A 15,442-nucleotide genomic window follows, 5' to 3' on the forward strand; every position below is an offset into this window, starting at 1 on the left:
CACAGGGATTGGGTAAATAAAGTGGAACGCATGAGATCTCGCGCTGCTGATTCCCAGGAAAGTTGGAAAGAGGGAGGAGAAGAAAGGCGTGGGAGCAAAAACTCGTGGGCAGACACTGGAGACCCTAAAGCTCCCTCCTCAGGCAGTGTGACACAATATAGTAACAAGACAGCACCATCCCAAGAATACCAGGTATTCTCATAGCTTTAAATTGTTTTAGTGCCAGTGTAAATGTCATTTAGAATGAATGATTTTCTTAGTAGAACTTCCTACCAAATGCTTAGGCTGATGGCACTGTTGTTTTCTTTATAGACTGGGAGGTCTGCCGGAACTGGTGCTGCTCGTACAGCGAAACCCTCCACAGTCCACGCTGGTGGTGAGGACGATTCTGAGGCCTGGCGACAGAAGCGGAAAAAGCAGTCTGAGCTTTCTGAGGCAGTGGAGCGTGCCCGGAGGCGCCGCGAGGAAGAGGAAAGGCGGATGGAGGAGCAAAGGTTGGCCGCCTGTGCTGAGAAACTTAAACGCCTCAATGAAAAACTCCGTCCTGCTGTCACGTCAGAGGCCCCAAAACAGAGTGCACCTGCTCAAGGTGGCGAGTCAGATGAGACTGAAACTGTGCCCAGCCTGCCTGCTGAAATCTCACCCACTCAGGCTGCTCCTGCACAGCAACTTCTTCCTCCGGTGCCTATCCCTACTCAAGAAGTACCAGAGCCAAGTGTGGAGGAGGAACCACAATTTGTTTCCAGGCAACCCAGCCCTCCTGTCCACAGGACTGTTTCAGAATCACATGGATCTGAGGTGGATGCTCTTGTGATGGAAGAGGTGCTGGTGGAGAGACAACCAATAAGAGAGTACTTCAGCAGTGAAGAGTGCAGAGGTAAAGAACAGATGGATTGCACTGTTGGTAAAATGTTTATACAATTAGGTTTGATCCAGCGTTTGTGTCCATACTGACACAAAACCAAAAACTAAATATAAATGCATCAATTTTATTACATCATCAGATAGACAGATCTGGTGCTTGTGCACCCAGGTATGTGAGTCTCAATTCAGCAGTCTAAGCTCTCACATTAACTTTATACGATATTGTATGACATGAATAGTTTGAGCCAGCAGTTCGCCATTTAGCTGGAACATGACATTCCACCTTTGGCCAAATTGGAATTTGAAGTAATTCTGGCCCCTTTTTCACATTTAAATTAGTGTTTCATAATTACACTGGATGACCAGTTTTAGTGACATGTACACAGCGGTTTATGCGACTGGTTTGGTTGTTGGCTATTCATTAGGCACAAGTAGTAGGGAACTTTAGCCTTCCACTGAGTGAACCCCATTTTTTTTATAACATGCCAATCAGTACATTGCTATAGTTGGTGCTTCTGCTGTGTTGAAATGTGGAGGAAGATCCATAATGGCTAATCCAAAAGTATCACTGCTATTGGCTAGTGGCACAGATTTAAACTCAAACTAGAATTTTAGTACTATTTACATTTACATTTTCGGCATTTAGCAGACGCTTTTATGCACACAGTCTAAACAATTGAGGGTTAAGGGACTTGCTCAAGGGCCCAACAGTGGCTAACTGGCAGTGGTGAGGCTTGAACAGGCCTCTTACTTTCATATTGGGACTTCTGATCAAAATCAGAATGTAAATAAGTAAATATGTGGCCATGATTTAATTTAGCTATGTTGAAGTATTACTTGATTACTGTTGCAGACTGCCTTTTTGGTATGCAGTATGCACCTACTAGTGCGCATGAATATTTTATCAATGGGCAATGTGCTGTGCATTGTGGTATTGAATTTCCTGTACTAGGTTTGTTTCTCAGTGGCGCTGATGTGTGTAAGAGGTCTGAAGTCCCGCAGCTAATTTAAATATTTACAGACTACCATAAAACACATCCTGAATGAATGCTCAAAAGTACAACAGCAAAAGACAAAAACTACATATGCCCAAACCATTAAAAGAAACTCATACAGGATAATACAGAAATAATCATGAACTTCCTTAATAATATAAAACTGAAAACATATATAATGCAAAACAAATAAAACTAGCATAAAGCACTGATTCCTGCCTCGAGTATCATAAATATGACATGGCGTTATAAAAACAAACAAAAGTATGAACAGACTTATTATAATTTGAAATTACCTTGTTAGTACTTGGCAGTATTAAATGAACAGTGACATGCATCAATTACATCCTTTGTATTTTTAAATTCACTAGACCGAGAAGGAACTGTTTGCTAAGTAATTTGTCCAATGGCATACAAAAAGATAGTCACAAACTTTTACCTATGTGAAATACTGTATATATCTGGGCCTTTTTAACAAAAAATCTCAACTAATTACTTATCTAACACTTATTATTGATTCTGTAGTAGACACTACATTCACATGGCTCAAATTATTTGCAGTTAATAAGCCATGGTTAAGACAATCAACTCAATGCTGCTGTATTCTCTTTTGCAGTTGAAGAGCCTCAGTTGCCTCGGCTTGATCACTCAGGCGGCGAAGACATTCCTCCTTCACAGCTGGAGAATGAGGTGGAGGCAGGTGCCACCATTCGCCCTTCTCTCCCATCTGGATACTCCAAACAATTCCAGAAATCTCTGCCACCCCGCTTCCTTAGACAGCAGGTATGTACTTGAAATCTTGAAAAATTCGTTCTTACCACTGCTTTATGATTATTTTGTGTTGTTGTAAGGGATGCTTTGAAAAGAAGCCACATCTGCTAGGTCTAATTAAAAATCTATGTTTAGAGAGCCTCCAGAGAGGTGTTGGAGCTGTATGAAATCCAAAATAATGGACTTTGTTGTTTTTTTCAGGAGCAGTTAAAGCAACAGCAGTGGCAGCAGCAGCAGCAACAACAACAGACTGGTGCAGGGTCAGTGTCCCCGTCGGGCAGTTCAGTACCCCCTCAGCATCGCTCTTTATATCAGCCTTTGGGGCCTCACCATCAGCATCTGGCTTCTATGGGCTTTGACCCACGCTGGCTCATGATGCAGTCATACATGGATCCACGCATGATGTCTGGACGACCACCTATTGATATGCCTCCCATGCATCCAGGTAGACTACACTAATTTAATGTATTGTTTTGTTTAGTTTGAGCTCTATTATAGCTTTGCATATATTTTATCAGTATAAAATATATAATTTCCCAGTAAAACATTTGTGGATTGGTTGTCCTTACATTGATTTAATTGCATTAACAGGGCGATTGCCTCCGAAGCAACTGGTCCGCAGGGAGCCTACAGATAACAGCAGTTCTGGTTCTGATTCGTTTGACCACCTAACACGACCAATAAGAGAACATGGAATACCCAGTGAGCCACGAATGGTGTGGGGTTCAGACCCTTACCCTCAGACTGAGCCTTTACCCTCCGTCACGCCACCTAAAGCTCAGGAGGACTGCAAGGAGCCAAGGTAAGGAGACTAAATACAAGAGTGTATTTTTGGATTAGTGTTTCGAAGGTTTTTGGTTTAAGGCCCACCACTGTTGGGCCCTTGAGCAAGGCATTAGCCATTAATTGCTTGTATTGTATAGCAAATAAGACTTTTTTTCTGTGTTGCCAGACTGGATGCTGGTTTGGACCTCGAGCGAGGACTATCGGCAGTGTATCCTCAGGAGCACAGCCCATTGGAGCCTAGGAACAAGAGCGATTTCTTCAGAGACACATCTGAGCCCCTATCTGCTTTCAGTCATGTCTCAGAGGAGGTACCAGGCCTCCTGCATACAGACAGGACTCCAGTCATCTCTTCCTTTGATTCTGAAGTAGCTGCACTTTCAGGTGGCGAGGAAGTAGAGGCCATTGGGCAGGCTGTTTTGAAAAGCACCATCTCTCAAGGATCAAGTCACTCTCTCAAACTGGAAGAGCCTAGATTTGATAGTGTTTGCATATCTCAAAAAGCAATAGATCTCCCCGAAGCTGCAGAGCGACTGGAGGACAGTTCCAGAAAGGATAGCTCCTTTGGTCAGGGGCCTACAATCATCAACCGAGCAACTCCACCTGTCTCTGCTGACAGCATGCACAAAGCAGAGAAGCTGCCACAGCAAGCATCCAACAAGCAAAAGACTGATCTGCGCTGGGGTTCCCGTGGCTCAGGCGGTGGCAGGAGAGAAGGAGCCGGAACAGAGAGATCACTTAGGAGATCTGGGCCAATAAAGAAACCTGTCCTGCGGGACATGAAGGAGGAGCGAGAGCAAAGGAGAGAGAAAGAGGAGCGTCACGATCGTGGGGAGAGATCTAAAAAAGAAGGAACAGCTGTCAAAACTCCCTCATCTGCTGCAGCCGCTGTGTCTGATGGAAAAAAGTTCTCCAGTGAAGGGCCGAAGGAGAACACGACTGAACCAGCTGAAAAAGCAGCTACTGGCACCAGCAAAGCAAGAGAGCCTCAGGTCCCAATAAGTACAGCAACTGCCAACATTCAGGAAGAAAAAACAAGCAAACCACCACCCAATGAGAAACGGCATGAGCCCAAATTGCCCTCTCGGAAAGAGCCCAACCTGCCATCCAGGTCCCACCGCAGAGAGGAACGTGAGAGAGACCGAGACCGGGACAGGGAGCGAGAGAGGGACAGAGACAGAGAGGTGGAAAGGGAGCACGAAGGACCAGCTGATGCCAATTTTAAAGGCCGGGGTCGGGGAGAATACTACTCACGTGGGCGCAGTTACCGAGGCAGCTACAGCGGGAGAGGACGAGGGGGCCGTGGACGCAGTCGTGGGGATAGAGGGGAGTACCCCTATAGAGAGCCTCGTGCCCGATCTGACCTACTAAGCACTGCTGGGGCCACAGGTTTCCGTTGTCGCGAGGAGAGTGAAACTCGCAGTGAAAGCTCAGACTTTGAAGTTTTACCCAAGCGCAGACGCAGAAGAGGGTCAGACACTGATTCAGAGAGTGTAGGTAGAGAGTCTGCTAGTGACACTGGTGCTTCTGATCGCGAGCCTATTTCAAAGCCTAGTAGACCCCTACGTCGTGAACTGCCCGAATCTCGTCCAGCAAGAGGTGGCACAGGGTTTGGGTCTGGCCATCCACCAGATAAATCTTACTCCCGTGAGGAGGAGGGTCGACCTAAACCAGGGTTTCTTCTAAAAGGGGAACCAATGCGTCGTGGCAGGGGTGGACTATACAACCGCCGAGGAGGAGGCAGAGACCGGCCTGCTGCCACAAGGTCTGGTCCCCTCCGCCGAGCTGGGCCAAGAGAAAGCCTGCCTTGGCCCTCTAAACCCATGGAGACCTTCAGACCTGAAGAAGCAGAGCTGTCTCGCTCTGATGGTGCACCTGCAGAGCAGCGTTTACCTAAACATGAAGGTAAAAAATCAAGAGAAGCTGGCCAGAGCACTAGGGAGAGACCTCGGCGACCAAGGCCGGCGCGACCCCCTAGACAGGACAAACCCCCACGCTTTAGACGACTTAAGGAACGAGAAGCAGCAGTTATAGCAGGTGAAGCTGCATCTGCTGCGGCACCCTCACCTGCCCCAGTGCCCACATCTGTTTGCCCAGTAGTGTCTAAAGCACCAGGAACACCAGCTACTCTAACGGAAGGCTCTGTAGTTTCCACCACAGCACCCGTCACTGCTGCCTGCACTTCTCTTGAGCTTCCTGTTATGGAGGCAGTACCTTTACAGTTAAGAACCACCACAGTGGTTGCTGCTGGCAGCAAATCACCAGACTTGTCCAATCAGAATTCCTCTGATCAGGCCAACGAGGAGTGGGAGACAGCCTCTGAAAGCAGTGACTTCAATGAGAGAAGGGACCGTGAGGAGAGAAAAGGTGCCCTAGAAGCAGTGGCCACCGTAACAGCAGCCCCTGTTTCCTCTGCACCTCCTCAACCCGCAGGAGGCCAGAACAAACCTATTGCGGAAGGAGGTGTGACTCCAAAACGTGAAGCTGTTCCTGCATCCAAAAGAAGCTTTTCCAGTCAGAGACCTGGCGACAGACAAAACCGCAGGGGCAACAGTGGTGCAAAAACAGGCAGAGGATACTCTGGTGGGAAGAATGAGCGCCGAGGTGGATCTGGGGCCAAATCTGGACGCAGGGGGTGAGTGGATCCTTAGCTTTTTGGTATTTGACCACCTTACGTCTAGATATGTTAAATTGAAAGTAAGAATTTGGCGTTGTTACCACTGAATATCTATGCAGGTGTTTTATATTATATACTGTTAAAACCTGTTAGGTTTCCATACTGAACTACCACTTTTTCTGTAGTGCTACGGCTCAAAGTGCAGATGCTGCCCAGGCCAGTACAGGTCAGAGGGCCAGTAAAGACCAAGCCCCAGGTCGCCGTAAAGAGGAGGCCAAGCAAGTTGTTAAGAAACCTAAGGAGAAAGAAAACGCCCTCTCTCAGTTCGACCTTAACAACTATGCCAGTAAGTCCTTTTATTAAGTATATTATATACTATTGACATGCTTCGGTGTAGCTTTATGCTTTTGGCTTTAAGGGCTTGTACAAGTCAAGTGGCTCATTCTGCTTTTATCTTAAGGCGTGGTAATCATTGATGACCATCCTGAAGTGACGACCCTGGAGGACCTACAGTCAAACACTAATGATGACGGCTTTACAGAGGTTGTATCTCGGAAGCAGCAGAAACGTCTGCAGGATGAGGAAAGAAGAAAGAAAGAGGAACAGACTGTGCAGGTCAGCAACAGGAATGATCTAATCAGTTTGTTTTACAGCCAGGAATTTGATATTCGTAAATTTTCTTAGCGTTACAAACAACTTAAAATTATATTTTAATAAAATAAAAATCATCGGGTGGCTGTTTTAAGTTAGCACTTGAGTGTAAGTCAGCACTTGATTTTAAATCTATTAGAGTTCTTCTGTGAACCACAACCTTACGAAATCTGAATTTGAGCTTGGTGTTTTTTTAAATAAGGTTTAGAGTTTACAAATCTTAAATCTGGATGTTATTAAACTTAGTCTAGTAGTCTAAATCAATAGTTTTTTTTTCCCCTTTGACTGGTAGTTTGCTGGTTATTTTTTAGTCATTGTGTATTTTGGTAATTCCATTTTTGCTAAATCTTACAAAATATGCATCCTGTTGACAGTTTGTTACCAGATCTGAAACATATTTAATCATCATTGTTTATTACAATATAATGTGTGTTATCTACAGAACTGGAGTAAAAAGGGTGCAGAGAAGGGCAGGGGTGGAGGTGGCTCCAAACTTCCTCCACGGTTTGCCAAAAAGCAGCATCAGCAGCAAGCATCAACGGCATCCCAGCAGCAGTCTGCAGCCCAGACCCATCAGACCCAGACTGCCTCAACTCAACAGACTCAACAGTCTCAGCAGGCTCAACCACAGCCTTCCATCTCCATCTCCCAGCAAAGCCTTCCTGTTCAGACCCCGAACACTGGCTCCTCCCAGCCACTAGAGGGTGCTGTAGCTCCTTTACCCCCTACGTCTGTAGACTTCTCCACCAAAACCCAAACACACAGTACTCTGGGTACTGAGCTATGGGAGAATAAGGTGGCTGGCTCCACTGTCCTCCCAGATGTCAAAAAACGTAAGCATTTAATAATGGTCCATGATTATTTTGTGATTATATTGTATTGTGGTATTGGTGAAAATTTTAAGTATGTTAATGGTAAATTACTTTTTGCAAACCTTTATGTTTGCACCATCTGTTCTAATTCAATTATATCTAATTTTATAGCCCTGTAGTAAAAGCTGTTTCCTTTCATTTCAGTTGGACCCATCAGCCCTCCTCAGCCACCCTCAGTCAGTGCCTGGAATAAACCTCTCACTTCGTTTGCTGGAACTGTGACTTCTGATGTGAGTGTAGTTGATTGTCAGCTTTTTAAGGATCTGCTAATCTCAGCCACGTGCTACTGCATGCTCACAGTTTTATATGTTTATGTTTATGTACAGGGTGTGAAGCCTGGAACAGACAGTGTTGAGCTTGGTATGGACAGTATTCAGTTTGGTGCTCCATCTTCAGCGGGAAGCACAGATAGCGATGGTGTGCCAACCCTGCTGGAAAAAGCATCAGATAATAAACTGCCTGAACCCAAAGAACAAAGACAGAAGCAGCCCCGTGCTGGACCCATCAAACCTCAAAAGGTAAGGCATACAAACATAGATTTGGTACAGAATCACAGGACATGCCTATAGTTAGGGCTACATGACTGCACAATCATAAGAAAATGCCCACTGTGCAGTTTGGGTCCTTTCTGTGTGGAGTTTGCATGTTCTCCCCATGTCTGCAAGAGTTTCCTCCATGAGAGTTAATTAAATGAACCAAATTCCATTAAATGTTTTGGGAGAGACTATTTATTTTAAAATCAATTATTAGATTCTGTTACAAATATTGGTATTTTCGAGTCACAATAGTTTGCACTACGTATTTTACTTGTGAACGAGACAGAAATTTTCTTAAATGTAATGGTTTCGCTCACTATTTCTCCTCCAGCTCCCTGACCTTGCTGCTCCTGAACAAAAGGAGTATAAACCAGGCCCCATTGGTAAGGAGCGCTCACTAAAGAACCGCAAAGCCAAGGATGGCCGGCAGTCGGATGTAGAGGGGCTGGAAAAGAGCGGTCCTGGTAGCAGCAGGGACAGAGACTCCAACTCTCCAACTAAAGACAAAGTTTCTGAACTGGGAGGAGACATTGAAGGCATGATCACAGTCCCTTCAGCTGAATATTCAAGTAGCTCAAAGGTATGGGACTAGCAGAAACACAAAAACCGAACACAAGGTCAGATGTTTACATAGGCTTGTCGGATTTAAATGACATTTGCAACGTTTTATTCATCAAACAATTGAGTTCTTGTGTAAAATTATAGTTGGTGTTTATGACAAATCTGAATAATCTACCGAGTCAAACAAATGACTAATCTGAAGTGCACAGTTCACTTGTTTTAATGGGGTTGAGGTCAGCTTTGAAGTTTTGTAGCAAAATAACAATTTTTGTTTTATCTGACCAAAAACTTCTTCAGCAGACTTCTTTAGTCCATCCACAATTTTAGGGCGACAGTTTTGGAGTAGGGGCCTCTATGCCCATGGTGATATAAAACTCACTTGACTAGACAGTGACACTTGGGTTAGCAACTTTCGATTCTTGATGTACTTTTGTTCAACCAGACAAATGGTCACCCAAGCATAAGTTTGAGGGTTTTTTCTTGTTTTATGATCCTTGTACTTACAGTGGTTTCCAGCTTGCTTAGAAATGGCTCATTCCTGAAGGGACATTACTAACTTCTGAAAATTGATTATCTGCTTTTTAAGATGCATAGAGCTCCTTAGATTCTTCCATTGCAACATCTGGGGCTTAGTCAGACTAGTGCTATTTAAATATGCACAGAGAAGTCACCGCTGTATTGAAATTCCAAGACTACTTCTAAGAGATACATGTCTTACAAATGTATGACCATTTTGGCCCTGTATATTTAATAATTGTATTTATTTATTCAATTTTAAATAGATGAAGCCAGCTATTCAACTTTTCTTTTCATTTTAATTGAACAGTTGTGTTTGTACATCAACTTGGAATAGTTGAGGTATGGGTGGTACTAATAGTAATTTGTTTTAGGAATCTGTGACTGACTACACTACCCCGTCCTCTTCACTGGCTGACACTGTGCCCACCGGAGGAAGCAAGATGGAGGAGAGCATAGTTGCTAATGTGAGAATTTTTATAATTTTCTCTCCCTTGCTATATTTTATTAGATAGATTCGGTATATAAAATTTTTTGTTGTATATGTATTCAGGTTGCACTGCCACCTTCGCTGCCGCTGCCACGTAGAGAAGCCTTACAGCAGAGCTCTGGTCTCAGCACAGTGTCTCCTGCCACAGTGGACCTCACATTGAAGGTGACGTTCATTTTGTTCATTATGTTGGTGTTTACCAAATACAAAAAAGACGATCTTTTTGCGAGTATGAATCTTAGTAGAGCCACTGACCTGGCCTGGTATCCACAGAAACACAGCTGGCTGTGTTTGAGGGAGGGAAGGGATCATGTGGAGCTTAGCAGGGCTCTCAGTACACTATTCTGCTCTGTGGGAGAACCCAACATTGGCAGGTGATGATAAGCAGCCACAGATTGGCCACTCCCTGAAACGTACATGTGGTGATCTGGCTCTCCTTGAGCAGATCGGGGTTTGTGCAAGCTGCAGCGGATTCATATTTGGGAATTCGATGGGAACAATGTATCTACACAAGATGCCGGATAGGACACACCAGATTGACCCATACATACTTGCTAAAAGGAGATCAGGCCCCCAGTCGCCCATTCTGTGGATCGAGAACTTCAATTAACCACATTTTCTATTCATGCCAACAGATGAATACCATGAGCAAAAGGAACAAGGAAATGCTCACCTCAGTACCCTCCCAAAAACTGCTTAAATTCTTGGAAGCACTTGCACTTAAAAACGCCATATAAGGAAAGATAAAGAAAAAACAATTGAAACTCTACACCCCTCATTGTTACATTATCACTAACCACCATACACAGTTGTCAAGGAAGCAAATCGACCCATCACTTTGACTTTTAAAGACAATTAAGGTAGAGATAAGGAAATGGGGTTGGGGTATCAGAAAAAATAATCTTGGTCGCACAAAACGGTCAACCTTTGCAACTCTGATAGGAATTTTGTTAGGACTGTGCCCAGCTTTGAAGTCGTCTTTGGCTATAATACTTTTGGCAATAATATACAATTATACCTTTAACAACAATATGTTTCGTTAACCATTTGCTTATTTTTGCCCCTTAATAGATGGAGTCAGCTCGCAAAGCATGGGAGAATTCCCCAAGTTTGGGGGAGAAGAGCTCACCTGTGACTTCCTCTGCTTCTCCCATCACTAGTGGAGGTGGAGCAGGCAATCCCCCTTTCAGCTCATTCTCCAGTGCCTCAATGCCTCAGATACCGGTGGCCTCGGTCACACCCAGCACCTCACTGTCAGGTATGCCGTGAAATGACTGCAGGGGTAGGAATCAAATGACCTGGGTATCTGCTAATTCGTATAAGTCATACATATTTGATCGTTTGATCTGTTCTCCAGGTTCATCTACGTACACCACGTCATCTCTAAGCACCAAGACTACATCTGCTTCAGACCCTCCCAACATCTGCAAGGTGAAGCCACAACAGCTACAAAGTTCTGGAATGTCCAACAGCAGCTTCTCCCAGTTGGGCTGTGTACCTAATCTGTTACCACAGCAGCAGACGCCTCAGGTCTTTGTCTCCCAGTCTGCAGCAGGTACATTTTGGTGTCATTGCCCTTTGGTGACAATTTACTTTCCTTAATTATTATTATTTTTTTGTTTACAGTATCTTTCATTTCTTGTTGGTTCTTTCACTAGTGTGCATTACAATTACTAATATAAATTTTTTATGCATGTAAAGGTTCTGCTGCACAAATCTCAGCTTTCTACATGGACACTAGTCACCTGTTTAGCACACCTCACCCTCGACTGCCTCCTCCCTCCATGGCCCAGCAGCAAGGTTTTCAGCCTGGTCTGTCACAGGTAAACTTTTTTTGGCAGTTGCACCAGATATGGTCATAATACTTTGTGCCATAAATGTCTATTATTAAGTGCTGTCAAGCTGATTCATACTTCTGGGGAAAATCTTCTGTTTGGTCTTTAGGCTTCTTAATGACTCATTTATTGTTCTTCTAATTGTATCCATGTATGTTGATGCTGGCTGTCCTCTTTCTTTTTTTACTTTCAACTTTTTCCAAGCATGATTTGTCTTCCAATTAATTGGTTCTTCTCATTATGTTTAGATAAATGTTCTGCCATTGCCAGTTATTTTCTGACTACTGGTGCTTTTGCTGTTAATAATTAATCCAGTAGGCAAGTAAGCAAAAGCAGTCCACCACTTCATCATCTTCAATGGAAAAGTTATTGGTTGGCCGTCATGAATTTTTCATCATATTGAGCTCAAGTCCCATCCTTTCATTCTGTTATTTGACTTCACTGTGTGAAATCATACATTCTTCCTCATATCTCACGTCAGTAAAATTATGCTGAAGATTCTTAAACCCAGACTAAAGCCTTAACACTAAAAGAGCTGCCAGATGTGCAAGCAGGATCTGTTAAAAGTTAGAGGAACAAAAGATATTTGCACACTTGTTGTTGTCTCCTTCCTTTGGTATTAAGCTATAAACTGACCTGGCCTGCCAGCCATTGAGATCCTCTGTGCATTCTTTCCACTGTTAGCTCCTCTGGTTCTGTCAGTTACACCTAGCATCTGAAATCGGTTCCTGATGTTTTCCTTAAACACAGGAGGGTACGTTCTACAGGTCTTATTTTAGGTACTGGGGTTTTGACTGGGGGTTTTATCCAACTTTTGGTGCAAAGAATGTAGACTATTTGTTTTCGGTGAACTCCTTCTGGTGCAGGTGTAAAGACATTGTTTTGGTTGCTTGAAAAATATATTATTAATAAATTCATAGTACTTGCATCATTCATGTTTCCAAGGCCTCTTGTCCAACTGTGTATCCCTCCTTCTGACCTTGGTGTTCTAGCCTCCTGTAACGAGCAGGACGTCTTGTTTGTAGGTCTTCATGAACTTCAACATGAAACTATTACTTCTTTGGTGGCATCTGTTTTTGTGGGTCAAACTGGATTAAGACATTATCATGAATTTTCTTTTTTTATGTCAACCTAAACAAGTAAGCAAACAGAAGCCTTTGACCAAGCCACATTATACATGCAAGAGTACTCAGCTCTTCCTCAGTCACATGTTGAGTGCCATCCAAACATGAGGGTCTCATCTTTTGGCACTATACAGTTAGTAATTTAGTTGTGACTATTTGGTTTTCTTGGTAGACTACGGAAGTGGTTTAACATTTTTTGCACTGTTGTTGTCACTGTCATCTTTGTGATCATCTGCCTCTGACATTGTACATTGCTGCTGCCCAATATATGTGGTAGGTTTAGTCTGGCATCTCTGCTAAGACCATTTTGCCATAGCAGACCCTGACAGGATTTAAACTCCATGCAGTAAGCTATTGAGTTTGAAATATCAAACAGTTGCACTTATTGCAAGTTATAATTTGTTCAAATATTTTATTAATATAACACGTGTTCGTGCATATTGTTAATATTGTGTTAACACCTGCTTCTTTTGGGGTTTTTGTAGCCTACAGCTGTGCAGCAGATTCCTATCCCAATTTATGCTCCACTGCAAGGTCAGCACCAGCACCAGGCCCAGCTTGGTCTAAGCACTGGCCCTCCTGTCTCTCAGCCTCAGGACCTTTTTAGCTCATCCATGCAGCCATACAGGTAAGCCAAATACATGACTGATTTGTTACCAGACCTTCAGACTTGGTCTTCAACCTGATTTACATCCTAATTATTTTAAAATGACGTGTCTGTGCTTTTTTTTTTTTTTTTTTTTCCATCTCCTGTCCCCAGGTCTCAACAGACATTTATGCAGAACACCTTGTCTCAGCCGTCTCCCATGATGCTGTCAGGGACAACACTGCACAGCTACCCTGGCGTGCAGCCCCCGGAGCTTGCTAAGCCACAGTCCAACTTGGCCTTCCAGCAGACCTCCAACACCCAGCACATACCTATCCTGTTTGAACCACAGCTTAACCAACCCTCTGGAATGGGAGGCTCCCAGCTTATAGATACACACATACTGCAGGTTAATAATGCACTCTTATCTCATTAAAATAGGGGGTAGTTTCCATATAAATAAATATTCTACAAAGCAAACACATTCCCCATAGCAATGTTTTATAGAGGAATCCTATAATAATTTTGTAGCGTTTTATAGCAAAGTAGCATGTTTTTAACTTGCTTTGTTGTATTACAGCGTCAGGGAATGAGTCAGCATTCAAACTTGTATTCTGGACAAGTGCAGCAGCACACACAGAACAGCTACTACAGCTCAACACAGAGCCCAAGCTCTGCAATGCAACAGGTATAAACACACAGCAGATTATTATTCAGAAGTCCCTGCTAGCATTGTTTACATTTTCTGATTGTCACATAATTTCTCTTCCTAGGTGACTGTCCCCATGCCAGGCTCCCAGCTGTCATTGGCTAACTTTGGCTCAGGTGGAGGTCAACCTCTGCTCGCACTTCCCCAATCTCTGGCACCCAACCCACCTCAGGCCCAGCCACCTAATCTGAATCGCCAGCCTCCAAGCAACCAGCCCTACCGGGGCCTCATTGGCCAGAACACACACAACCTGATGCAAACTTCCAACAAGGTGCTTGCTCTTAAATGTTCATGTAAATATTGTAATTATTTATAACCTTGTAAATACCAAAATTTACTCTCATTCACATAAAGCTTGTCACATGCACATGAAGCTAATTCTTTTATTAGTCTTCCTGTCATACAGCATCAAAACAAGTTCTAGAATGAATCAATAACTGACAAACTTTGTGTATGTGCATTTGTGTGTAGGAATATTTAAAAAAAATAAAAGGATATTTTGCTTTTGTATAAAGGTAGTTAACTACTGACTAAAATCAGCAGTTAACTACATTTAAATATTTCTGGTTATGGCATTTTTGCTATATAGTATACTGAAATAATCAGTATTTGTATTTTTTATATTTTATAGCTTGTTAGTTAACGGATGGCAAATAAGGATATGGCAAATTGACATAAATTTGTATGCTTGGAGCTTAAATCTGTCGTTGTCTACACAGCTTTGTATAAAAGGTTAAAAATGAAGTGATATTTCACCATTTTTTTATTCATTAAATGCAATGTGGAAGTGCTGGAGGGAGTCATGTTTAGGGGTGAGTTAACCTGTGTGGTGGCAAAGCAAAACTTGAGCTTCACCAGAACAGAATTAGCAGGAATAGCCTCATACTGTGGCCCAAACATGCTTAGTTTAAATGGCTCTTTAAATAAACCTATATGAATATATGGTGTCTATAGCAGTGTTATTTTTCCATATGCAAAGCACTAATTGTTTTTCATATTAACAGAAAGAAGTCTCATGCAAATGCTACTGCTTATTATTTGTGGAACATTTAAAGGCACATATTATAGTTGTGCATCACCTGCTTCAGTTAAGCTAACAGTCTCTTTGTGATAGATGTGCGATATGGACCTAAAACTGTTTGGTACTGGCATGGATATAAAACCTGGAACTCCTCCAGTTAGTGTGAGAAGCACCACCCCTACCTCAAGCCCTTACCGGTATACACTCTCACTCTCACACACTGTCTTTATAGTAAAATATACACATCTGCCAATATGTCTAGACATTAGACTCTTCAGGTTGTATACAGCAATCAAACACTTAATCTACATCCCAAATCATCTTTTTGTTTAGGGTGAGCTCCACAAGCCCAAGCAGTCAGTCCAGTAAGATAAACATGTATCCCAAACAGTTTCAATCTGGATCACAAGGCATTCGAATTCCACAGCACTTCCCGGGACAGTTTAACCCCCAGGTAAGTAAACGAGTGTAAAAGCAATAAAAGTGCTTTTTTGTTGTTGTTGTCTTACTG

General features: G+C 43.1%; 1 protein-coding gene across 1 annotated transcript in view; it reads left to right on the forward strand.

Annotated features, from left to right (window-relative positions):
* Positions 1–15,442, forward strand: part of prrc2c (proline-rich coiled-coil 2C) — a 33,690-nt gene that overhangs the window by 15,529 nt on the left and 2,719 nt on the right. Inside the window, exons 10-32 of the mRNA XM_063002146.1 lie at positions 6–192; positions 313–877; positions 2,476–2,642; positions 2,832–3,075; positions 3,222–3,432; positions 3,583–6,048; positions 6,216–6,376; positions 6,491–6,645; positions 7,124–7,514; positions 7,698–7,783; positions 7,880–8,071; positions 8,421–8,669; positions 9,541–9,633; positions 9,720–9,821; positions 10,728–10,914; positions 11,014–11,211; positions 11,358–11,479; positions 13,101–13,243; positions 13,376–13,610; positions 13,782–13,889; positions 13,975–14,181; positions 15,025–15,128; positions 15,265–15,385. Of these exons, the coding sequence (XP_062858216.1) occupies positions 6–192; positions 313–877; positions 2,476–2,642; positions 2,832–3,075; positions 3,222–3,432; positions 3,583–6,048; positions 6,216–6,376; positions 6,491–6,645; positions 7,124–7,514; positions 7,698–7,783; positions 7,880–8,071; positions 8,421–8,669; positions 9,541–9,633; positions 9,720–9,821; positions 10,728–10,914; positions 11,014–11,211; positions 11,358–11,479; positions 13,101–13,243; positions 13,376–13,610; positions 13,782–13,889; positions 13,975–14,181; positions 15,025–15,128; positions 15,265–15,385 (6,694 nt within the window). The remainder of the gene's footprint in view (positions 1–5; positions 193–312; positions 878–2,475; positions 2,643–2,831; positions 3,076–3,221; positions 3,433–3,582; positions 6,049–6,215; positions 6,377–6,490; positions 6,646–7,123; positions 7,515–7,697; positions 7,784–7,879; positions 8,072–8,420; positions 8,670–9,540; positions 9,634–9,719; positions 9,822–10,727; positions 10,915–11,013; positions 11,212–11,357; positions 11,480–13,100; positions 13,244–13,375; positions 13,611–13,781; positions 13,890–13,974; positions 14,182–15,024; positions 15,129–15,264; positions 15,386–15,442) is intronic.

The sequence above is a fragment of the Trichomycterus rosablanca genome, chromosome 9 (genome assembly GCF_030014385.1).
Source record: "Trichomycterus rosablanca isolate fTriRos1 chromosome 9, fTriRos1.hap1, whole genome shotgun sequence".
In the NCBI taxonomy this organism is placed as follows: domain Eukaryota; kingdom Metazoa; phylum Chordata; class Actinopteri; order Siluriformes; family Trichomycteridae; genus Trichomycterus; species Trichomycterus rosablanca.